We start from the raw sequence: 26164 nt of genomic DNA, 5'->3' as shown, positions 1-26164 counted from the left end.
GACTGAATGGAGCATCGCCTGGAGGCTTGCAGGTAAGCACAGCTCTCTGACACACACATATACTTTTATATCACACAGGCCCCACTCAATGCTTTTCCAACACTACAAGGGAGGTCACATCTTATGGGGAATAATACATATAGAGCCATCCTATCTTTATGATATGTGACTAGTTTGCCAGATGCAGTGCATAACTTTAGGCATGTCCCCTGTGACCCCCCAGAAAAAACCTGCTAAGAACCAAGTTCCGCAAGTTTTCCCCTCACTTACCTGCTCCATGCCGCAGGACTTTGCCAAGCAAGAGGCCCAATCTTCCCCCATCTCGGTGGGGATGTCTAGACCTTCAGGCCCTGGGTTCCTATGAAGGATCCACTGTCCTGGGCCCATATAGCACTCTGGCAACAGAAACATTAGGCACCCAAAGGTTTCTAAGTTCTGGGCCCAGGGTCCAGCTCTCTAAAAAGAAAAGCATTATGGGCTATACCCCAAGGGTTTGGGGTCCGGTTACTGACCACTTTAGCGCTGAGGCTTTTTTGGACAGAACCGGTTGGCTCACCTAATCCCAAGGATGCGGAGGCAAGCTAAACCATGACTAACACCTAAGACACTGGCGTAAAAACTGAGGTACTCCTCCTATGGGAGGGGGTTATATAGGGAGGGGCATTTCCTGTTTGAAGATTGCCAGTGTCAACACCTGAAGGTACTCCATATAACCCATATAGTAATGAATATGCCGCTCTGTGTCCCGTGATGTACGATAAAGAAAAAAAAATCCATAAATCACAATGTATGATTTTTTAAACTATTTATTTGTATGATACAGCTGCAAATAAGTATTTGAACACCTGAGAAAATTAATGTTAATATTTGGTACAGTAGCCTTTGTTTGCAATTACAGAGGTCAAACGTTTCTTGTAGTTTTTCACCAGGTTTGCACACACTGGAGGAGGGATTTTGGCCCACTCCTCCACACAGATCTTCTCTAGATCAGTCAGGTTTCTGGGCTGTCGCTGAGAAACACGGAGTTTGAGCTCCCTCCAAAGATTCTCTATTGGGTTTAGGTCTGGAGACTGGCTTGGCCACGCCAGAACCTTGATATGCTTCTTACAGAGCCACTCCTTGGTTATCCTGGCTGTGTGCTTCGGGTCATTGTCATGTTGGAAGACCCAGCCTCGACCCATCTTCAAAGCTCTAACTGAGGGAAGGAGGTTGTTGCCCAAAATCTCGCAATACATGGCCCCGGTCATCCTCTCCTTAATACAGTGCAGTCGCCCTGTCCCATGTGCAGAAAAACACCCCCAAAGCATGATGCTACACCCCCATGCTTCACAGTAGGGATGGTGTTCTTGGGATGGTACTCATCATTCTTCTTCCTCCAAACACGGTTAGTGGAATTATGACCAAAAAGTTCTATTTTGGTCTCATCTGACCACATGACTTTCTCCCATGACTCCTCTGGATCATCCAAATGGTCATTGGCAAACTTAAGACGGGCCTTGACATGTGCTGGTTTAAGCAGGGGAACCTTCCGTGCCATGCATGATTTCAAACCATGACGTCTTAGTGTATTACCAACAGTAACCTTGGAAACGGTGGTCCCAGCTCTTTTCAGGTCATTGACCAGCTCCTCCTGTGTAGTCCTGGGCTGATTTCTCACCTTTCTTAGGATCATTGAGACCCCACGAGGTGAGATTTTGCATGGAGCCCCAGTCCGAGGGAGATTGACAGTCATGTTTAGCTTCTTCCATTTTCTAATGATTGCTCCAACAGTGGACCTTTTTTCACCAAGCTGCTTGGCAATTTCCCCGTAGCCCTTTCCAGCCTTGTGGAGGTGTACAATTTTGTCTCTAGTGTCTTTGGACAGCTCTTTGGTCTTGGCCATGTTAGTAGTTGGATTCTTACTGATTGTATGGGGTGGACAGGTGTCTTTATGCAGCTAATAACCTCAAACAGGTGCATCTAATTTAGGATAATAAATGGAGTGGGGGTGGACATTTTAAAGGCAGACTAACAGGTCTTTGAGGGTCAGAATTCTAGCTGATAGACAGGTGTTCAAATACTTATTTGCAGCTGTATCATACAAATAAATAGTTAAAAAATCATAAATTGTGATTTCTGGAATTTTTTTTTTTGATTATGTCTCTCACAGTGGACATGCACCTACGATGACAATTTCAGACCCCTCCATGATTTCCAAGTGGGAGAACTTGCAAAATAGCAGGGTGTTCAAATACTTATTTTCCTCACTGTGTTAGTGGGCGTCCTGACTCTCCTGCTCGCCCCCTCAAGAGGCTTTCTCCACACCAGGGAGAAAGCCTCGCATTACTGTGTGGAGTTACAGACAGAAGAACAGGAAGTGAGGATTTCTCAGAAGAAATAAGGACATTTAAAAGCAAAATGGAAGGATGAGGTAAGTGAAGGAGGACTGCAGTAAGGTAAAGAAAGTTATTTAGGGAATTTTTTTTTTACCTTTAAACCCCTTCAACCTTTGCGATCACTTACTTAGCAGGAACTCACCAATTTTCTATAACCTTGGAGCCGGTTTCCATTCACTCCCAGATACCACAGTATGTAATTGGTCAATGGTCTGGGAGAGGTCACCACAGCAAAAGGAAGCTATCTTACCAGTTATAAAACCAAACAGACATTCTAACTCTTCCCACTCGAACATGGAGCAAAAATCTTGAAAGGGAGAACTGGATAAATCATCAGGAAAAGCAGAAGCCATATTAAACTACGGCCTTCAACATTAGTATGACAATGAAACCATATTCTAAGCATTTTCCTTTAACCCCTCCCATATAGCCTTCAAGATGGCAGCAGCAGCTTTGGCTCCAGGGTCTGGTCGGTTGAGAGTGGAAGATCCGATGTAACTGGCCCTGCCTGCTCCAGCCGTCATGTGTTTTGTGTCTTCTGCAGCATCAGAAGCTCTCTGTAAAGAATGTCAATAGGTGACCACAGTACATTACCAGAGATTGCTCTTCAACATACCGTACATCTGCTTATAAATGTTACCTTCACTGCATTGCTGAGGATCTCCATTACGTCAGAGCCAGGGTCTTTTAGCGATTTGAGGACACAGTTTGCAGCACACAGAGAGTCTAGCTACAATACAAACCATATTGCGTAAAATGTTTCTATTTATTTATTTAATTTTGTATAAATAACATTTATTTTTGATATTAAAATATTTTGTGTTATTTATGCACCTTAAAAATCCCATTCAACCCTTCTATGCATATTGCGTAAAATGTTCAGAAACAAAAATGGCCAGAAATAAATGCTGAAAAGGTACTTACCATTGTCCTATCTCCAACCTCTGCTCCTCCATATCTAAGTGGGCACAGGAAAAAAAAAAATATATAAGTGTCCTGCAGCTTAGAATAATAAACATACAAAATGTGTCTGCTCCCCTGTGAAATAAACAATGAAGCTGCCTTCCTTAAAATGAAATACAATTAGAACATTAAAAGGAAACGCTAATACAACCTTATTACCATATGTTAAAAAGTCCATAAATAAATGTGGTATATCCCACACCATGAAATGTGATCTTCTTTAATTCTGGAGAGTGATCTTCCAGTAAAGCACCAAAAGCCGTCACCTCCACTGTGAGAAGTGAACGCTCACTGTCACTCCAGTGACCTCTAAATGAATGAAGGTCAAAAATAACTTTGGGATATTTGATGACCCATCCAAATCCATCACAGTCGCACCATGAGATCTTCCAATATTGTCATATCTGTCATTCTCCCTCCATGGGAGATAACCTCAATACAGTACACAAAGAAAATATTATGGTCTAGTATTTCATTGCACTAGATTTTGAGATAAGAGTATTGCACTTAGAAATCCTTTTACACTGGGGCGCTTTTCAGGTATTTTAGTTCTTAACCACTTGCCGCCCGCCAATGACAAATTGACGTCGGCAAAATGGTTGTAGAATCCTGACTGGACGTCATATGACGTCCTCAGGATTCTGAGCCGCGCATCGCGGCGATCGTTGTTGCAGGGTGTCAGTCTGACACCCCGCAACACCGATCTCGGTAAAGAGTCTCTCATGGAGACTCTTCACCACGTGATCAGCCGTGTCGAATGGCTCTTCCTCACTCGCGTCTGACAGACGCGAGTAGAGGAGAGCCGATCGGCGGCTCTCCTGACAGGGGGGGTTCGCGCTGATTGTTTATCAGCGAAGCCCCCCCTCGGATCGCCACACTGGACCACAAGGGAAGCCCACCCTGGACCACCAGGGAAGGGCAGATAAAAAAAAAAAGGCTGTAAAAAAAAAAAAAAAAGCATTTAAAAAAAAAAAAAAAGATGCCAATCAGTGCCCATTTGGGAACTGACTGGCAACATAGGTAAATCAGTGTCGCCCCAGTGTCCATCAGTGCCACCCCACATTGTCCATCAGTGCCACCCCACAGTGCCCATCCATGCTCAGTGCCCACCTATCAGTGCCCAGTGCCACCCATAAGTAGCCATCAGTGCCACCCATAAGTGCCGCCCATGAGTGCCCATCTGTGCCGCTCATGAGTGCCCATCAGTGCCGCCCATGAGTGCCCATCAGTGCCGCCCATGAGTGCCCATCAGTGCCGCCCATGAGTGCCCATCAGTGCCACATACAAGCGCCGCCAATCAGTGCCCGTCAGTACTACCTCATCGATGTCCATCAGTGCCATCTCATCGTGCCCATCAGTGCCGCCATATCAGTGCCGCCATATCAGTGCCAGTAATTGAAAGAGAAAACTTACTTATTTACAAAAAAATTAACAGAAAAAAATAAAAACGTATTTTTTTTTTCAAAATTTTCAGTCTTTTTTTTAGGGTTGTCCAGATACCGATACCAGTATCGGTATCGGGACCGATACCGAGTATTTGCAGGAGTACTCGTACTCGCGCAAATACCCCCGATACCTAAATAGAATACTTCCCCCCCCCTTTCCCCCCCCCCGCCGCTGCCGCCGCATCGCGCCGCCGCATCGAGGGACATGGTTAGAGGGACATTGCTGCATATGTGAGGGACATGGCTAGAGGGACATTGCTGCATATGTGAGGGACATGGCTGCATATGTGAGGGACATGGCTAGAGGGACATTGCTGCATATGTGAGGGACATTGCTGCATATGTGAGGGACATGGCTGCATATGTGAGGGACATGGCTAGAGGGACATGGCTGCATATGTGAGGGACATGGCTAGAGGGACATGGCTGCATATGTGAGGGACATGGCTAGAGGGACATGGCTGCATATGTGAGGGACATGGCTAGAGGGACATGGCTGCATATGTGAGGGACATGGCTAGAGGGACATGGCTGCATATGTGGGGGACATGGCTGCATTTGGGGACACATTTAAAAAAAGTATCGGTATTCGGTATCGGCGACTACTTGAAAAAAAGTATCGGTACTTGTACTCGGTCTTAAAAAAGTGGTATCGGGACAACCCTACTTTTTTTAGTTGTTGCGCAAAAAAAAAAAATCGCAGAGGTGATCAAATACCACCAAAAGAAAGCTCTATTTGTGGGAAAAAAAGGACGCCAATTTTGTTTGGGTACAGTGTAGCATGACCGCGCAATTGCCATTCAAAGTGCGACAGTGCTGAAAGCTGAAAATTGGCTTGGGCGGGAAGGTGTATACGTGCCCTGTATGGAAGTGGTTAAAATAACACCTGTAAAGCGCCTCTCAAGCCGGCCCAGTGTGAAAACCTGAGTGTTTTTACACTGGGGCGGTGCGCTTGCAGGATGGGTAAAAAAGTCCTGCAAGCAGCATCTTTGGGATGGTGCATACACCGCTCCAAAAATGCCCTGCCCATTGAAATGAATGGCCAGCGCTGCTGGAGCGCCTGCAAAGTGCTTTGGCAGCACCGCAACATGGGCGTCATTAAAGGATCACTAAAAGATAAAAAACATTTTTTTAAATAACAAACATGTTATACTTACCTCCACCCAGCGGCTGTCTCGGGCTCCCCCCGCAAGGACTCAACACCTGCGAGTCATATGTGACATATGCGAGTGATAGCCATAGCCGCCATCTGTATCACTCGGCCCTGCCCCCCGGCGCGCCACGTCATTGGATGTGATTGACAGCAGTGCCAGCCAATGGCTGCGCTGCTTTCAATCCATCCACTGTAGCCAATCAACGGCCAGGCTCAATGGCGAAGAGGATGTCAGGGGCGAGCGCGGGACTTTCGAGGGGTCAGGTAAGTATATAACGGGGGGGCTGGGGGGAGGGCCGGTATTGTGAGATGTTTTTCACCTTAATGCATAGAATGCATCAAGGTGAAAAAAACGTACCTTTACAACCCCTTTAACCCTTTCTTTGGCTGCTAGTGGGGGTTAAAAGCGCCATTATAAGAGCGGTAAAGTGCTGCTAAAACTAGCGGCACTGTACCGCTAACACCTATGTCACGGACTGGGCACAAATGTATACAACTTTAATGGTCTAAATGCTGCCACTTCTCCCTCCCGGGATCGGCATGCGTTCCACCACCAGGGTGTTTGGTTCAGACGTGGCATCAGAAGTAAGCTGGAAGTGACGACACCCGTTAGGCCTTTGACTAGTTTCAGGAAAGCCACAGTGGTGGTGGCATTTGGTGCTTTACTGTAAGATCACTCACCAGAATTTAAGAAGATCGCATTTAATGGTGTGGGATATACAATGTTTAATTCTAAAAAAAAAATAGTTGATTTTAATATACGGTATTAATGTGCATTAGCGCCATATCCTTTTTTGGGTTTAATAATTTATTGCAGCTGAGAGTATGTGGCAGATGGATCAGGATGACGTAATCTCAGCTATACTTTCAGCTTTCTAATAAAGCCCACAAACCATGACTGACACACTGACAATTCTCCCTTCAGATATTTTTTCCTTGCAGTCTGCCTTTTACCTTTTCATGGCTTCGATCCCGGCATCCATTGCAGCTGCCCAGGTCTCTGCTCCCGAGTCATTCTCCAAGGGCCTAGTTGCAGCCATCAAAAACAGACTATACAGCTAAAAGGAACAAACTGCATATTAGTAAATACACATCTACATGCATAATGAAATATAAAAATTCACATCTCCATTATAGACAATTGTCACTATTCAGGTCAATAATTCATAAAACTTTTTCTTTTCTGGCATTATAAAACTTGTGGGAATGAAATAGAATATATAGGTGTCAGCTATTAATCACATTTTATCTTTCAATTTCTAATGTGTTAGAGAAGTGGTAAATGGAAACTAACTTGTTTCATCCACAATGTGGCAGATAGTTCCTAAACACCCAATATTCTGGGCTAGAGGGGTCCTTATTCTGGTGTAGGCTCACTTGTACAGAATTTCAGTTTTGGGTGGCTCATTACATAAGCAGCTTTTTTTCTTTTTTTACTGATAAGGTCTGTCCCTCTTTTGCTTCTTTAGGTACTCTATATGTAAATTAGACTGCCAACCATGCTTGGCGGTGGCAAGACTCAGAGGAGGCTAGACCACACTTGACATCTTCAGGAAAAGTTCAAATTTGCATGTAGCTCTAGCTGTTCATTTCTCTGCATCTACTTAGCATTTTGACAAGGGGTGTCACAAGAATCTGACAGACGCGAGTGAGGAAAAGCCGATTACCGGCTTTTCCTGTTTACATCGTGATCAGCCCTGATTGGACACGGCTGATCACATGGTAAAGAGTCTCCGTCGGAGACTCTTTACCTAGATCGGTGCTGCGGGGTGTCAGACTGACACCCTGCAACAACGATCGCCGCGATACGCACCCCCAGGAGCGTCCAGTCAGGATATTGAAACCACTTTGCGCTATCATTTTGTTATAGGGCGGGCAGGAAGTGGTTAAAAGGAGAAGTCCAACCTGAGCTTTTTCAGCTGGGCTTCTCCTAAGTCCTGTTTTGGACTCCTGTGACCCGTTTTCAGCGGAGAGCGGTCTGAAGTCCACTCTCTGCTGACGTCACTCAGACGAGGCAGCGCGTCATCCTGACTTCCCAAGTCTGGATCCGCCAGCTGCCTTGATTGATGGGAGCTCCCAGCTGAGAGACTGAGATGGCTGCTCCCCGCCCCTCCAGTGAGCGTGGAGAAGCAGAGAGGAGAGACGCTGACTGACCGGCAGCATCTCTCCTCTCAGGAACCTGTGAAAACTGAGCCATTGGCGATGTTCGGTGGCTCGGTTCTCAGTGCAGAGACGCTGAGGACACTGCTGTGCAAATCACATGGGATGTCTGTGTGATACAAATTCATCTATACTAATAGTATGGCTAAATTTGCATCGCATTTAGACCAAACTCGTGCAGGACTCTTTTTGGTCCGCACCAGAATCGGATTGCATGGGTGTGAACACCCATGCGATCCGATTTCTGCCCAAATTGACAGTTCGCACTGTGACATGCGAACCAATCTGGGAGTGTCACCAACTTTGTACTAGATTCCCAGGGTTCCCGCATCGCTGCAGTGTGAACTGAGCCTTTATGTGATAGACCAACACATAATTGTGAAGTGGAAGTTAAATGATAAATGCTTTTCAATTTTTTTTACAAATAAATTTGTGAAAAGTGTGGCGTGCATTTGTATTCAGCCCCCCTGAGTCAATACTTTTGTAGAACCACCTTTCTCTGCAATTACAGCTGCAAGTCTTTTTGGGAATGTCTCTACCAGCTTTGCACATCTAGAGTACATTTTTTCTCCTTCTTTGCAAAATAGCTCAAGCTCTCTCAGATTGGAAGGAAAGCATCCGTAAACAGCAATTTTCAGGTCTTGCCACAGATTCTCAGGTGGTTTTAGGTCTGGACTTTGACTGGACCATTCTAACACATGAATATGCTTTGATGTAAACCATTCCATTGTAGCTCTGGCTGTATGTTTGGGGTCGTTGTCCTGCTGGAAGGTGAACCTCTACCCCAATCTCAAGTCTTTTGCAGGCTAACAGGCCAAAAAGTAAAATTTTGGTCTCATCTGACCAGAGCACCTTCTTCCACATGTTTGCTGTGTCCCCCACATGGCTTCTCACAAACTGCAAACGGGACTTTTTATGGCTTTCTTTCAACAATGGCTTTCTTCTTGCCACTCTTGCATAAAGGCCAGATTTGTGGAGTGCACAACTAATAGTTGTGGATCTCTGTAGCTCCTCCAAATTTACCATGAGCCTCTTGGCTGCTTCTCTGGGTATCAGCGTAAAGGGGGCTTAATACAAATGCACACCATACTTTTCAGATATTTGTAAATCTTGAAAAACATTTAAAATAGTACTAGACACGGCACAAATTAGTATCTTTGTAAACTGTCCTAATCCAGTTATCTCTTACCGCACCAGATGTGCCACCCATCTTCTCCAACAATACATTTGACAAAGCAGTGAGGAGGCGTGATGGCTGAGAGGGAAGATTTCCGCTGTGTATCCACTCACTGATAGCTGCAAAGATTCCACATTTTAGCATTTTGTGTGCCAAATTCATGTCAAATCCATGTTATACAGCAATACTCACCTTGCGCTGCCCGTGCATGTGTGGTTCCACAATCACCATCCCCGGAAGCTCGGTCTAAATCATTCAACTCATCTTTTAGCGCCAGTAGAGAACTGCACACATGTTTCAACACTCGCTGGTAGACCTGCACATTAATGGCTAACATACAAGCAAAATCTGTATTTTAGTAACGTTATAAAGGCACAATACTGTGTGATTTCAGAAAATATAATAGTAACAGAAAAAAGAAAGGCCAATGCAGAAAAAAAAAACTTCAACACAGTCTTTTGTAATGATCAGTCTTTTAATGGATTACTTTTGTAACTTTTCTTCCATCAACTCTACCGGTAGGTTTTCTCCCTTCACTTTTAAAAAGAGTTCCAGTCATATTTTGTGCTGGAACAGAAAGAATGTTCTGAAACTGGAGAGAGTCCAGAAAACGGGCAACTAAATTAATATGGGGACTGGAGGACCTCAATTATGAGGAAAGACTACAAGCGCTAAATATGTTCTCCCTGGAGAAGAGACACTTGAGAGGGGATTTGATAGCAATATAAAAATATCTCAATGGAACTATGAAACTTTTCAGTGCCAGGGAGTGTAAGAGGACGCAGGGCCAGACAATGAAACTGGAAGAGGGGCCGTTTAACCTTCAGCATGCGTAGGGGGTTTTTCACTGTCAGGGCGATAAGGATGTGGAACTTTTCCACAATCGGTGGTTTCAGCAGGAAGTATGGTGAGTTTTAAAAGACTCTTGGAACATGCATCTTTTAGCCAAAATATAGGGGGATATGGGAAATGATTTATATTTTTTTTCCACACACACACACACACACACACACACACACACACACACACACACACACACTGAAACTGGATGGACTATTGTCTTCATTTCAGTTACCAACTATGTAACTATATATTTTTGTTTATTAAAAGTCAGCAGCTACAAAAAGTGTAGCTGCTGACTTTTAATAAAAGCCACTCACCTGTCCCACAGTGCACTCACCAGCGGAGTGTTCTCCCTGTGTCCTCCCTCGGCGGCGCCGACATCTCTACTATGGGCACCCGGCTATGACAGCTTGCGGCTTCACAGCCGGATGCCCACTAAGCATGCATGAGCATCGCATTTTGTGACTGGTCCTAATAAGGAGAGCTCCAGCATGTTCGCATGGTACATGTGCAGCGTGTGCCAGGACGTCTGCGCTGTGCTGTGCCAATAACAGCCAGGGAGACATTGTCCCGATGCTCGGCTCCAGCGATCAGGAAATGTCTCCCTGGCTGTGATTTGCGCCGCGCAGACTTCCTGGCGGACTTTGCATGTGTACCATGCAAACACGCTGGAGCTCATCCTTGGTCCTAAATAAGGATAAGCTCCGGCGTGTTCGCATATAACACGTGCAGAGCCCGCCAGGAAGTGAGCATGGCGCTGCGCTAATAACAGCCAGGGAGACATTTCACGATCCCTGCAGCCGAGCCTTGGGACAATGTCTCCCTGGTTGTGAATAGCACAGCGCCGTGCTCACTTGCTGGCGGGCTCTGCACGTGTTCTATGCGAACACGCCGGAGCTCATCCTTAGTCCTAAAGTCTTCTATGTCCCAGAAGACTATAGGAGGGAGAACTTCCACTTCCGATCTCCTAGGCTACAATTGTATTAAATTGTGTCATCTTATTTTATGCCCTCTGTGAATGTTATGTCACATTGTGTATATCTGCTGTCTTTTTGTTACAGTGTTTTGGACCTGGAGTTGCTGCCTTGTTTACAATATCTGGTTTGGCCACTAGGGGCTGCTTTGGTGTTTTTTCCCTGGGCGAGCATGTAGTGCCTGTAGAGGGCGCTATAGCAGTGGAATTCCGCTGTGTTCCTCCCCCTTGCCTTGTAGGTTAAGGTTAGGGCTAGCTCCCGGCAGGTGACACACAATCAGCCTGCGTCCTGCTCATTGGGGTACTCCAGCTCCCTGTGACCACTCCAGCAGGTCCTGTGGTGGCCCCTTACGGCTTTCTGCCCTACCTATTTTCAGCCTCAGATGGGCAACGCGAGTGCGTCATCACATTGGCGCATGCGATCATCGGCTGGCTGCGGGGCCAACCAAACGCGTGGGGTTGGAGCACTATAAAAGGAGCCTTCAAGCACATGGTTTGGCACATGGCGGTGGATGTGCATGGCTGGATTTTTCTTATCAGGTATGGTTTGTGACCCTTATGTATGGCAATTTGATATGGATGCATCTTGGCACATTTGGGATAGGGTATAGTCCTGGTGCTGTTCTCTGTAGTCTGTATTTACCAAAGTATTTTTATATTTGCCTAGGACCTGTTCCAGGTCGAGGCAGACTGTTCAGTCTTGATTACCATACTTTACTTGTGACTGGTCCTGAAGTCTTCTAGGACCTGTCCTATGTCCCAGAAGACTATGGGAGAGGGAACTTCCACTTCCTATTGCCTAGGCAACCGGAATGAAAGTGGGAGCAGGTACCTGTCAAAAATCGGGTACCTGCTCCCCCCCTCTCCTCCCCAAAAGCTTCACAAAGAGGAGCTAGGGAGGAGGTCTTAAAGCAAAAGTTCCACTTTTGGGTGGAACTCTGCTTTTCTTAACCACTTGCCTACCGCTGTATTGTAATATAAAGGCCGCAGAAACCCTTCGTCCCTTGGGGCGGGCGGCCGTCATATGATGTCCTCGGCTTCCTGGCATTGTGGAGAGCGCACGCTTGCTGCACCACTGGGGACCCGATGCGCGTGTAAACACACAGATCCACGTCCTGTCAGGGGAGAGGAGAACTGATCGTATGTTCCTTGTATATAAAAACAGCCATTGGTCTCCTCCTCTCATCAGTCCCCTCCCTCCACAGTTAGAATCGCTCCCTAGGACACACATTTAACCCCTTGATCGCCCCCCAGTATTTAACCCTTTCCTGCCAGTGACATTTATACAGTAATCAGGGCATTTTTGTAGCATTGATCGCTTTATAAATGTCAATGGTCCCAAAATAGTGTCAAAAGTGTCTGATATGTCCACCGCAATGTCACAGTCACGTTAAAAATTGCAGTTTGCCGCCATTAGTAGTAAATTTATATATATATATATATATATATATATGACAAATCTATTCCCTATTTTGTAGACGCTATAACTTTTGTGCAAACCAATCAATATACGCTTATTGCGATTTTTTTATTACCAAAAATATGTTGAAGAATACGTATTGGCTTAAACTGAGGAAAATTTTTTTTTTTTAAATAAAAATTAGGATATTGTAGCAAAAAGTGATAAATAGTGTTTTTTCTTCAAAATCTACAGACTTTTTGTTTGCATCGCAAAAAAATGAAAAATACAGAGGTGATCAAATACTACCAAAAGAAAGCTCTATTTGTGGGGAACAAAATAATCAAATTTTAATTTGGGTACAATGTCGCATGACTGCAGAATTGTCATTCAAAGCGTGACAGCGCTGAAAGCTGAAAATTGGCCTGGGTAGGAAAGGGGTGAAAATGCACTCTATTGAAGTGGTTAACCACTTAAGGACCCCTTCACGCCGATATACGTCGGCAGAATGGCACGGCTGGGCACATCCACGTACATAGTCGCTCCCGCGACCCGGTCCGAAGCTCCGAGACTGTGGGACCCGATCGCCGCTGGAGTCCCGCGATCGGTCCCAGAAGCTGAATAACGGGGAGAGCTGTATGTAAACACGGCTTCCCCGTTCTTCACTGTGGCGGCGTCATCGAGCGTGTGATCCCTTTTATAGGGATACACAATCGATGACGTCACACCTACAGCCACACCCCCCTACAGTTGTAAACACATATTAGGTCACACATAACCCCTTCAGTGCCCCCTTGTGGTTAACTCCCAAACTGCAATTGTCATTTTCACAGTAAACAATGCATTTTAAATGCATTTTTTGCTGTGAAAATGACAAGGGTCCCAAAAATGTGTCAAAATTGTCTGAAGTGTCCGCCATAATGTCGCAGTCACGAAAAAAAAAAAAATCGCTGATCGCCATTAGTAGTAAAAAAACAAAAAATAATAATAATAAACATGCAATAAAACTATCCCCTATTTTGTAAACGCTATAAATTTTGCGCAAACCAACCGATAAACGCTTATTGCGATTTTTTTTTTACCAAAAATAGGAAGAATACGTATCGGCCTAAACTGAGGAAACAAATTTTTTTTTATATATTTTTGGGGGGTATTTATTATAGCAAAAAGGAAAAAATATTGCATTTTTTTCAAAATTGTCGCTCTATTTTTGTTTATAGCGCAAAAAAAAAAAAAGAAGAAAAAAAGAAGAGGTCATCAAATACCACCAAAAGAAAGCTCTATTTGTGGGAAAAAAAAGGACCCAATTTTGTTTGGGAGCCACGTCGCACAATTGTCTGTTAAAGCGACGCAGTGCCGAATCGCGAAACCTGGCCGGGTCCTTTAGCTGCCTAAAGGTGCGGGTCTTAAGTGGTTAAGCTCACCACACAATCAGTCTAAAAAAAAAAAAGAAAAAAAAAAAAGAAAAAAAAAAATCTTAAAGGGGTTGGTTGTAAAGGTAAATGTATTTTCACCTTAATGCATTCTATGCATTAAGGTGAAAAAACATCCGAGTACAGGTGGCCCCCCAGCCCCCCCGTTTACTTACCTGACCCCTCGAAAATCCTGCGGCGTGAACGCGCAGGCTTCTCGGCTGTCTTCCCGGCTCATTGATTGGTTGATTGAAAGCAGAGCAGCCATTGGCTTGCGCTGCTGTCAATCACATCCAATGATGTGGCGCGCCGGGGGGGTGGGGCCGAGTGATACAGTGAGCGGCTATGGCCGCCGGCTGTATCACCAGAGCACGCCCGCAAGAACTCAGCACCATGCTCGCTCGCATGAAGGTGTTGAGTCCTTGCGGGGGGGGAGGGGGGGGTGGGGAGCCGAGACAGCCGCCGAGGGACCCCAGTAGACCAGGTTCGGGGCCACTCTGTGCACAACGAGCTGCACAGTGGAGGTAAGTATAACATGTTTGTTATTTAAAAAAATAAAAAAATAAATTCTTTAGTGATCCTTTCATTTGATCTACCAGCTACTTTGTAACACATGGATCTGACTTACTGGATACAACTTGATTGCATGATCCAAAATGAAACGAGAAAGTGGGTAACCGCTCAAAGAAAACCAGGTGATCTATTTCCTGTGATCCGAGTCTAGGGTGCAGGCAGTGCAATCAAAATGCAGGTTGGGATGAAAGAAAAGAAGCTGGGATAGCCGCACTCCAAAAAAACTCCTCCTTTAATTAAAAATCACAAAACGCATGCCACAGCAAAAAACAGCACAACAAAAGAAAAGCTGACGTTTCGCACTATGCCTTAGTGCTTATTCATATGAATAAGCACTAAGGCATAGTGCGAAACGTCAGCTTTTCTTTTGTTGTGCTGTTTTTTGCTGTGGCATGCGTTTTGTGATTTTTAATTAAAGGAGGAGTTTTTTTGGAGTGCGGCTATCCCAGCTTCTTTTCTTTCATCCCAACTTGATTGCATGGTTTAGGGAGATGCTTATATTATATAGTTTTGGTAAACCTAATGTTGATTGTACAGTCAGACAGTAATATGTATGGTGAGCTTGAAATGGTTCTGAAGGCTAAAGGTTTTTTACATTGATGCATTCTCTGCATTAAGGTAAATCTATTTTTTTTAGCAACAGGCCCCCCCCCCCCCCCCCAAATACTTACCTGAACTCGATCTTGGTCCAGCGGTGCTGCTCTCAATCTCCTTCCTCAGTGGACACTGACAGCAGCGGGAGCCATTTGCTACCACTGCCATCAATCTAATCCAGTGACAAGAGAGCAGGGGATGGGGCAGAGCAGCATTGTATGTGTCAACAAACGCACACAGTGCGGCTTAAGATCGAGCCTGCAGGGGTAGCACCGGTGGGGAACCCCGTAAGAGGAGAATCAGGGCTGCTCTTAGCAAAACAATTGCATAAAGCAGGTCAGTATGATATTTAGTTGTTTCATAAAAATAAAAAAATTGGAAACTTTAATATCCCTTTGAGCATGACAGGGAGGTCTGTAGTCTGCCAAACTCCTGGTTCCTATCAGTGAAGTGCATTTTCCACAGATCTTTAGAAAGTCTGGTAAAGAGTTTAGTATCATCATAGCATTTTTTGATACTTATCCTCCATATGCAATTATTATTTTAAATTAAGAATACACAGATGAATACAGGGGTCCACTCTAAACACAACACACAGCTTTACGCACCACCAGGCTCTGTTCTTTCAGGCTGAGCATTTTCAGGAGCACACTGGATAGTGCGCGTCTGACCTGTTACTTGAACACATGGGACATGGGGCCATGCAGGAGCAGATGTATCCTTATCTGTGAAAACAGAGTATAAAAAAGGGAAATTAGACAATCAGGTGAAATAGAGGAACTGTGTCAGTCTGGGACTATATTTAATGCTAACAAAATACACACAGATTCCTATTACCAAAGAGCCGCACAAGCTCTGCTGTCGTCTTCATTATGGTGAGAGAGACGCCATTCATTTCAAGAGCAGTCATGAATGATCCAGTCATTGCTCGCTCTATCCGCAGCCCTCGACTCTCTAGAAGAAAGGAGCAATAATCAAATAAAATCATTGAAGTACTTTACTGATAGAAAGATCAGAGGATAGGTCAAATATTACTTTACTAACCCAGCAGGTGTACAACTGTACTGGCTACAATCTGCAACTCCAGACAAGATAGGCCTCCCAAATTATTCACAATTATGATAATGGAGTCACCTAAAAAATACAAAAAGCAATCAAAGAAGAAATGCACACAGATATTGTGATAATCTTTATCAACTTTTTAGCATGTTAAATAAATAAGATTTGTCACTGGTTTGGGCCACTGTACGTCTTGTTTCTTTGTTGTACAACTGAAAAAAATATTTTCAATAAAAATTACTTGATGCAAAAAAAAAAAAATGATATATATATATATATATATATATATATATATATATATATATACTGTGCAAATTAACTTTTAATTAATTGATTAATCTTTAATTTTTTTGATCGATTTAAAACTCTTTTGATTGGTACTCACTTCTCCGCCGGCTTCTGGGCCTTCAGGGAGTTCCATCGGAGATCCGGTGATGTCACGGACACCGGCGGGGCTTGCCGTGTCCATCTGAAGGGCTCCTTTGCTGTGCCTTCATATCTGCATGCCGGCAGGACCTTACTATCTGCCTCACGCAAGGGCTGTTACACTTCCCTCTATCACTTCCCTCTATCAACCTGGGATTCTACAGTTGTGATAGTTTCCTTCATGGGACATCTACGTGCCGACGGACTGATGTTAACCTCGCCTAATCTGGATTCAGCAGTGGTATCGTTGTACACATTTTTATACCAGTATCACACTTAGCTACATGTTTTTATGACTGCTTTTTGTACCGTTTGGTATTACTCGCACCATTTTTACAGTTTATGTAGCTACATCGATTTTATCTCCAGTGCAATATTTATTTGGTTACCTACTTGAAGACTATAAAAGTTTTAATGCTATTCCCATCGAGCGCTGCCTTTGTGTGTTTTTTGTATCCTGCTATGCATTTTTCCAGTGGTTGGTAGCTGCACTGGGAATCAGCCTGCAAGGAGATCAGCTAAAAGTAGTTGGATTTGTATGTGCATTATAATTAATCGAAATTAGTCGATTAATCGATTAAAAAAAAAAACACGATTAATCAGCAAACACAACTGTTTGTCGTTTCTTTCCATTGCATAGTGTAAAGATGCTCTTTACTTTATTTGCAGTTCACTCTCTTATGTCTGTAAAGGAATAAAAAGGCAAGTATAAATCTAAGTACATCTACACACCAGAAACTAAGTGGATCTTGAATTTTACTGCAGGGTCCACTTTCACTAAACCAAAAGCAGTGATGCCTTCACTGGTACTACATACTTGGTTTCCAGGCCTTTACTAAATTACCATAGTATATAATTCACTGTATAGTTATGATAAAGCAGAACTAAACCTTTTACAGACAATGAAGCTGCAATTTTAGTCTCTGATCGTGTTGCACATATGATCGGCTATGACACCAGCCATTTGATTGCTTGACATCTCAGAAAAGAGCTAACCTAAGCACACTAGTAACTAACAGTTATCATTCGAGGCATGCCTTGAATGTAACTGTTATGGGAGACATTTAAATTGATGGGTTTAGTTATGCATCAAGAAGAATCTAAAGAGTAGAATATAACATTCTATATGTAGCTCTCTGGTTGACCATAGAGTGAGAGTACAAGACCAGCTCATTGCTCATACTCACCTGGATGCAAAACTACTCTTGATTTGCTGGCTTCATTGGTCATGTGATCTATCATAATCCTTACAACCTCATCACAAGACTTCATCTGTTAAAAAAAGACAAAATAATGGTGCAGAAACCAATGATCTCAATTAGATTAGGGCTGCAATTAACGATTATTTTCATTATCGATTAGTTGGCCGATTATTGTTTCGACTAATCGGATAATAGCGTTAAAAAAAAAAAATGCATTTTTAAAATTTTTTTGAGCCAATTTGTTGTTGGGCAGATTACAAAGCACAAATTGACGCAAAAACACATTATATGATTTTCGGCAGCTTCTCCATTGAAGTATATTGAACCAAAAAAAAAAATCTAAATAGCAGCGTTTTGCGTTAAAAAGTCCTTGCCCTTTCCAAATATGCAGCAGCCGAAAAAAATCATGGATGTGAACATGTCCCATAGGAAAACATGTAAATTAACTGTAGTGTGTTTCTGCAAAAAGCACCAAAAAAAAACAGCTGTGGGTCACACGCGCGCTGCGACCCTGGTCCGAAGCTCAGTGGCCGCGCCCGCGGTACCCCATCGATGCCGGTGTCCTGCGAACGGGTCACAGGAGCTGAAGAACGGGGAGAGGTGAGTGTACACAAACCTTTCCCGGTCTTCTCTGTGGCTTGTCACTGTTTGTCTGTTCCCTGTTATAGGGAACGACGATCAGCGACGTCACACATCCAGCCAAGCCCCCCTACAGTAAGAATCACTCCCTTAGGGTACACTTAACCCCTTAGCGTCCCCTAGGGGTTAACCCCTTACTGTCATTGTCATTTTCACAGTAAGCAGTGCATTTTTATAGCACTTTTCGCTGTGAAAATGACAATGGCCCCAAAAATGTGTCCGCCATAATGTCAAAGTCAAGAAAAAAAAAATTATTAATAAAAATGACATAAAACTATACCCTATTTTGTAAACGCTATAACTTTTCTTTAAACGTTTATTGCAATTTTTTTTACCATAAATATGTAGAAGAATATGTATCGGCCTAAACTGAGATTAAAAAAAAATGTTTTTTTATATATTTTTGGGGGATATTTATTATAGCAAAAAGTAAAAAATATTGAATTTTTTTTTAAAATTGTCGCTCTATTTTTGTTTATAGCGCAAAAAATAAAAACCGCAGGAGGTGATCTATTTGTGGGGAAAAAAGGACGCCAAGTTTGTTTGGGAGATACGTTGCACGACCGTGCAATTGTCAGTTAAAGCGATGCAGTACGGAATCACAAAAAGGGGCCAGGTACTTTACCTGCATAATGGTCCGGGGCTTAAGTGGTTAAATATATTACATTTCTTTACATTTACATTTTCTACATATCCCATGTTTATGGATTTAGATACACTGAAAGCTAATCCTATTCTCATATATCAATGACTAGCAGAGAAAGCGTTTATTATTCTGAAGATGAAATACGATAATAAAAAACTACAGAACAGCAACCAAGTAAAAAACACATGGTAGTCTCCGGAAAACTATTTTATGGCAAATGTCACAACAGTATTAGCATTCACTAAAGTTTCCTCTTAACATACTACACTAGTTGGTGTTAAAGTAGAACTATAGGCAAAACGTGAAAATTAGGGAACTCCTTGGGGACCCCCAGGTCACCAGAACTAGTGTCCCCATTGAAACTAGTGACACTCCTTAAACGGGGACACAGACAGCAAAAAAAAAAAAAAAAAAACCTGACAGGGGGTCTAATCCTACTCCACTCTATCCAAAACTAAAAAAAAGTTTTGCCTTTAGTTATTCTTTAAGGTTGAAATCCAGGCAATAGGGAGATTTTTCCTCATTTCCCATACTGGCTACCACCTGGCAGATAAGACAGACCAGACCGCAAAAAAAAAAAAAAGTTTCACATTTTCCTAATCACTTTAATTATTAACAATTCCTGTATAACAACAAACAATACAAACAAGAAGGAGCACACCTATTGTACACACCTTGTATCTTTGCACCCCAGCCTCGCCATGTATACCTGCACAAACAACAAAACTCCAGCCATGAATAAATAAATAATTATTTAAAATTCTATTAACAGAACTAAGGAAAACAGCCAATCAGTTCACTAGGAATCAGAGAAACCGCAGATTTCACTGAAGGCAAAAGTACTTTTCTGAGTCTGTTTTAACTGCCGATATGACATAACCTGCTGTGTTCAGCCAGTATAGATAATTTAAATGTATGTTAATGGCAGTTTAAAAAAAAAATAAAAATTACAAAACTACATATACATACATCAGCTTTTATTTCATTGGAACAGTGGACCACAAGGCCCCTTTCCCACTTGTTCGACTTCGGACTGCAAAGTTGCATGACAAGTCATTCTCCATGATTTTCAATGAGTACCATTTATATGTGTGCTACTTTCATCTAACTTTGAGGCGATTCGAGGTCCTTAGACATCAACATTACATAGGCATTGCGTCCAAAAATTGCGGCAAAATCACGCGACTTTCAGGTTGCACAAGTGTGTGACCTAACTGGTCATACATGCTCCATCATTTCCAATATCTGGCACCACAATAATTATGTTCATTAGCAGTGTTTCGTCAGTTCACAGCTGGTATTTCTGGTACTGTGACTAGTCTTGATATTGATATATTTTGCGGGCCTTTGATATGTAAAAGAGTTACTTGGTTCTTAGCAAGGGGATTCTTGCTACACAAAAGATGTTTGGATCAGAGATCCATAATTTTTTCCTTCACCCTTTAAACTTTGAAAAAAGATGTATGTTTTTGCATATCCTTTTAAAACCATATACTCTGAAATTCGTAAAAAGTGACTCTTTAGAATACGTTTGTGCCTCCACACCACAAATGTTGGTGCCTCCAACAAATTCATATACCTGTTGGACATTGGACCCTTTCCATGCTTAGTGTAGGCTTAGTACCTTCTTCCCCAGCCAACCAATGACTCATTCCCAGCTCCATTCAGCTGGGGAATGCCACCAGCCAGCGTCGATGCCCATGTTTACCTTCAGCCGTCAGCTGGGGAATCTCTTGGCTGGCAATGAGTCACCAGCATACCTGCCCCTGTTTACCTTTAGCTAGCGACTGGGGAATCTCCCAGCTGAATGGGGCCGAGGAGGAGTCACTGGTTGCCAGTCTTTATAGCAACAAAGGAGCCATATGCGGGAAGCTGTCATATTTATGACAGCTTCCCAGCACAGCCATGCCCCACTCTGAGCAGGATCCCCCAGCCCCCCCCCCCCCATACTTACCTAAGCTCAATCCCGATCCAGTGATGTGCAGTCTTGCCGCTGTCTCCCTTCTCACTGGGCAGATTGATAGCAGCAGGAGCGATTGGCTCCCGCAGCTGTCAATCAAATGCTGTGAAGAGGGAGCGGGGCGGGGCTGAGCCACTCAGGTCTGCGCCAATGGATACAGGCAGGGTGGTGCGGGAGCGAGCCCACACGAGTGTCCTTAAATACAGAAACTTTCTATGGGGCCACTCGCTGAAGAGGAGGAGCCTGGATCGCCAGCAGGGGACCCCAGAAGAAGAGAGACAGGGCTTCTCTGTGCAAAACCATTGCACAGAGCAGGTAAGTAAAACACTTTTATTATTTTAATTAAAAAAATAATAATGAAGGTTTAATGTAATAAGAAGAACTAGCTGAATCTGTCACAAAAAGAAATAAAATGTGTCGTAAATGCTTTCATCCCCCCATAGTTTCTTATATGCACTCTTAGTTTTCCATTTTGGCAGTGTTTACTCCGTCACCAATCCCCAAAAATCTAATCCAGCATTGTAACTCAATTATGTAGCACCACAGCCCAATTTCCCAAAAAATATTAAATGAAAAGTATTTTCTTACCTAATCCCAATTCAAACTCATCTGCTGCAAGTTGAAAAGTAGGTCCTGATCCTGGCACACTGCATGGAGATAGACTGACACCCAAGGTACCTAGAACAACAGAGGAGAGACTAATAAAAAGGTGAATGCCAAGAAACAAAATGTTAGGTTTTTAATATAATAAAATGCAGCTAATAACATACAACTATATATGTTATAAGCAATGTCTCATAGTTCATGCTAGCTTTGGTATAGGTGCTACAGCACCACCTTGTGGCACATATTGGATACAGCATATGTATGGATGCAAAGAGAAAGGTCCTTTGTGAAAACACAACCTGACAAAATAGGATTCTTGTACTCACCGTAAAATCCTTTTCTCTGAAGTTCATCGGCGACAGTAGGGTTATGTTCTGTCTAACAGGAGAGGACTAGGCAGACATGTTAAAAACGGTTACAAAACATGCGACAGCAAAGCTGAACAGTACCGCCCAGGGGGTGGTCCCTCTGGCTATAACCCCTCGCCCTGCAGTCAGCAGCTCAGTTTGTCAAATAGCAGTACAAAACATAGAAAGAAGGGGTGGGTGCTGAGTCCGTCAATGAACTTCAGAGAAAAGGATTTTTTGTCGGCGCAAAAATCCTATTTTCTCTTTTTTTCATGGACGGACACAGCTCCATTATTCTTGACAGTAGGGATGTCCCCAAGCAGTGTAAAAAAATAAAAATAAACACGAGGGGTGGGCACAGCAAGCAAACCAACTTCCACCCAAAAACAAAACAGTGCTCCTCAACAGAGGAGTAGCAACCTTAAACAGCCGCCTGCAAAACTTTGCGGTCGAAGCAAGCATCCGCAGATGCACTCACATCAACCTTGTAAAACTTAGTGAAGGTGTGAACGGATGACCAGGTCGCCACCTTACACACCTGTGAGACAGACACTTGATGTCGGAAGGCCCAGGAGGCAACCATTGCCCTGGTCGAATCTGCTGCGACAGGAAAGGGAGGCGCCCGCCCCTGTAGGGCATAAACCTGAATCACGATCTGTCTGATCCACCTAGAAATTGTGGCCGACAAGACCACCAGGCCTTTCTTAGGACCAGACACTGATACAAACAGTGAGTCCGACCTCCGAAATGGAGCCGAAGCAAAGAGATACACTCGCAGAGCTCGGACCACATCCAAGGAATGTAGAGCAACCTCTTTGGGATGCGACGGCTGAGGACACAGGGATGGAAGCCCAATGTCCTCATTTAGATGAAAAGCCGCAACAACCTTCAGAAGAGACAAAGTCTACGGGTGTAGCACCGTCTTATCCTTGTGGAGGATCAAGTAGGGAGACTTGTAAGACAAGGCTGTCAGTTCAGAAACCCTCCTGACTGATGTAATAGCCACCAGAAAGGCTACCTTCTGAGAGAGCGTCAAAAGGAGAATCTCTCTGATGTTCTCAAAAGGAGGTTTCTGAAGTACCGAGAGCACCAGATTCAAATCCCACGGAGGTAGTGGTGGACGAACCGGAGGGGCCACATGTCGAACCCCTTGCACAGACGTACTCACCAGTGGATGAGCCGCCAAGTGTCATTGAAAGAAAAACAGACAGGGCTGAAATCTGCCCCTTAATGGTGCTTAGGGCAAGCTTTTGATCCACTCCACTGTGTAAAAACAGCAGGATCCTGGAAACCGAATAGGCCCGTGGGTGCCACTCCATCTCCTCACACAGAGATGAGATGTAGGCCTTCCACGTGCGATGATAGATCTTCCGAGAAGATGAATTTCGTGCCCTCAGCATGGTGGAAATTACAGGCCTCGGCCCCTTAGTACCTGACTTTCAACAGCCATGCCGTTAAAGCCAGCGACTGTAAAGCAGGATGAAGTATAGGACCTTGCGACAGAAGGTCCTCTCGCATTAGCAGTCGCCAAGGAGCATCCGCCACAGAGCGTACAAGGTCAGCGTACCAGGGGCGCCAAGGCCAATCTGGGGCAGTTAGAATCACCGGAATTCCCTCGTTCTCCACTCTGCGAAGCAGACGAGGAAGAAGTTTTAGCGGGGGAAAGCATATATCAGCTGATACTGTCTCCACGGAGCCACCAATGCGTCTGTCGCGTCCGCCCAGGGATCCTTGGACCTGGCCTTAAACCTCAATACCTTCCGATTGAGTTGAGAAGGCAGGAGATCCACGTCTGGCATGCCCCGTCTCCGGAAAAGTAGCTGAAACACATCTGGGTGTAGCAACCATTCTCCTTGGTCCAACATCTGGTGACTTAGGTAGTCCGCTTGCCAGTTTCCTATGCCTGGAATGTACACAGCTGACAGAGCCAGCACGCTCCGCCCACCAAAGGATGTGAGTGACCTCCAACGTTGCAGCCGAGCTTCTTGTTCCTGGTTGATGGTTGACATACGCCACTGCTGTGGCGTTGTCCGACTGGATCCTCACTGGACGTCCCTGAAGCCTCTGTGACCATGTGGAGAGGCACAACCTGATCACCCGAAGTTCCAGCAAATTGATTGGCAGGCGGGATTCTTCCTGCGTCCATTGACCCTGTGTTGACTGAAGGCCCAGACACCCCCCCCCAGCCGGTCAGGCTGGCGTCCATCGTAATCACCGTCCAGCGAAACAGAAGGAACGACTTCCGGACCGAAGGGCCGGAGATCTCTTGCCACCAGACTAAGGAAGCTCTGACTAGCTGACTCACCCAGATTTGACAATCCAGGGACAACAGAGACTTGTCCCATTTGGACAGGATCTCCCTTTGCAAGACACGAGTGTGGAATTGAGCATACGGTACCGCCTTGAAGGTGGCCACCATGAGACCCAGGACTCGCATGCAGAAGCGCAACATCGACCACCTGCGGGATGCCAACAGCTTCACCGCAGTTCGAAGAGTCTGCAACTTCTCCAAAAGGGAGAAAACCTCTCGCCTCTGAGGAGTCCAGAATTAAGCCCGGGTATTCCAGGCGCCAACACCGACTTCTGGAGGTTCAGTACCCAACCAAACTCTTGAAGAGTCTGACTGGCGATTGCCACATCCTCCTCTAATTCTGAGTCTGAAGTGGCTCTGAGCAGGAGGTCGTCCAAGTAGCCCACAATAGCGATTCCTTGCTGTCTCAGCAAAGCCAGAATTGGGGCGAGCACCTTGGTGAAAACCCTTGGTGCCGATGCCAGGCCAAAAGGGAGAGCCAAAGTTTGGTAGTGGTCATTTCCGACTGCAAAACGCAGAAATCTCCAATGCCTGACATATATGGGGACATGCAAGTATGCGTCCTTGATGTTCAAGGAAGCCTGAAAATCCCCCGGATGGAGTGCAGCGATCACAGAGCGAACCGATTCCATCCTGAACCTTCGTACCTTTACAGAGGTGTTGAGGGCCTTGAGGTCCAGGATTGGACGGACCCCGTCCTTTATTGGGACTACAGATTGGAGTAGAATCCCTGAAACCTTTCCAGGAGTGGCACAGGCACCATTACCTCATGCCTCAGCAGGTACTGCACTGCCCCAGATAAGGCATTCCGACGAGCCGGAAGAAGATGAAAGTTCGAGGGAAAGAATCTGTTTGGTGGACAAGAAAGAAACGCTATCTTGTACCATGATTAAACCACTTTGCAAACCCACTGGTCGGAAAGCAGGGAGGTCCATCGGGCGGCAAACTCGAAGGCAACCCCCACCCGAGAGTCGAACGGGGACAAACCTTCATGCTATCGCAGATTTGTTTGCAGGCTTGTTTGGCCTGCGAACCCAGGGACGCTTTTGTCCCTCAGCTGGCCCCTTGTCGGCCTGGGAACGCTTACCTGCGGGCCCAGACTGACGAAAAAACGCTTTCGAGTGGAAAAGGAGGGCCCTGGCCTACGGCGTGGCTCCTTACCTTTTCTGGATTGTGGGAACAGCGTGCTCTTACCCCCAGTGACATTCTTAATAATGTTGTCTAGCGAGGCTCCAAATAGCCTCTCTCCCTGGAAGGGCAAATCTGCCAGAGCCTTCTTGAAAGTCTGGTCCCCGGACCAGCATTTTAGCCAAATCAGGCGACGTAGTACCACAGCAGATACTGAGGCTCTGGAAAGCAAGGGAACTGTATCCAGGGCTGCATTGCAAACATACTTAAGGCCATGCACCAATTGGGCGGCCAGTTCCACGCAGACTGGCGAAGCCTGTTGCTTCTCCAACTTGCGGTGTAACAATTTTGCCCATTCGGTAAGTGTCTGACACCAGGGCCTCCTATCAGCAGGATCCTTAAATGCTGGGGGCCCCTCTACTGGAATCGTGGTTATCTTGTTCAACCTGGATATCGGGAAGTCCACAACCGGGGGAGATGCCCATTTTTTCAGGAGGCTCTCCTCAAACAGGTAACGGACCGCCATGCGTTTTGGGACAGAAAAGGTCCTCTGTGGTCGTTCCTATTCTTTGTCTATAAACTTACCAAAATAAGTTACAGAGGAAAACACCTTAGCAGTGCGGGTCGGCCCAAAAGGGACCAATACCTTAGTAGATGCCCCGGCTGAATCCTCCAGCTTGAGGGTTTCCCGCACTGCGGTGATAAGTGCTCCAACAAGTGCCTTCTCCTACGCTGACCCGGACACAGAGTCTTCCTCACTGTCTGAATGGTCC

At 44.8% G+C, this 26164-nt stretch overlaps 1 protein-coding gene across 3 annotated transcripts in view; it reads right to left on the bottom strand.

The window, feature by feature from the left end:
- Positions 1 to 2400: 2400 nt before the first annotated feature.
- The window catches only part of TKFC (triokinase and FMN cyclase), a 40428-nt gene continuing 16664 nt past the window's right edge, over positions 2401 to 26164 (bottom strand). For all 3 annotated transcript variants that reach the window (XM_040328400.1, XM_040328399.1, XM_040328398.1), the window contains 12 exons: positions 21588 to 21677; positions 19714 to 19748; positions 17740 to 17824; positions 16112 to 16201; positions 15905 to 16021; positions 15676 to 15792; positions 9466 to 9603; positions 9286 to 9392; positions 6891 to 6994; positions 3300 to 3333; positions 3016 to 3105; positions 2401 to 2932 (listed from right to left, as the gene is read on the bottom strand). In XM_040328400.1, the coding sequence (XP_040184334.1) occupies positions 2774 to 2932; positions 3016 to 3105; positions 3300 to 3333; positions 6891 to 6994; positions 9286 to 9392; positions 9466 to 9603; positions 15676 to 15792; positions 15905 to 16021; positions 16112 to 16201; positions 17740 to 17824; positions 19714 to 19748; positions 21588 to 21677 (1166 nt within the window). In that variant the 3' untranslated portion in view covers positions 2401 to 2773. The remainder of the gene's footprint in view (positions 2933 to 3015; positions 3106 to 3299; positions 3334 to 6890; positions 6995 to 9285; positions 9393 to 9465; positions 9604 to 15675; positions 15793 to 15904; positions 16022 to 16111; positions 16202 to 17739; positions 17825 to 19713; positions 19749 to 21587; positions 21678 to 26164) is intronic.

The sequence above is a fragment of the Rana temporaria genome, chromosome 11 (genome assembly GCF_905171775.1).
Source record: "Rana temporaria chromosome 11, aRanTem1.1, whole genome shotgun sequence".
Lineage (NCBI taxonomy): Eukaryota > Metazoa > Chordata > Amphibia > Anura > Ranidae > Rana > Rana temporaria.
Note: the sequence above shows the minus strand (reverse complement) of the source record. Positions and strands in the feature narration are given on the sequence as shown.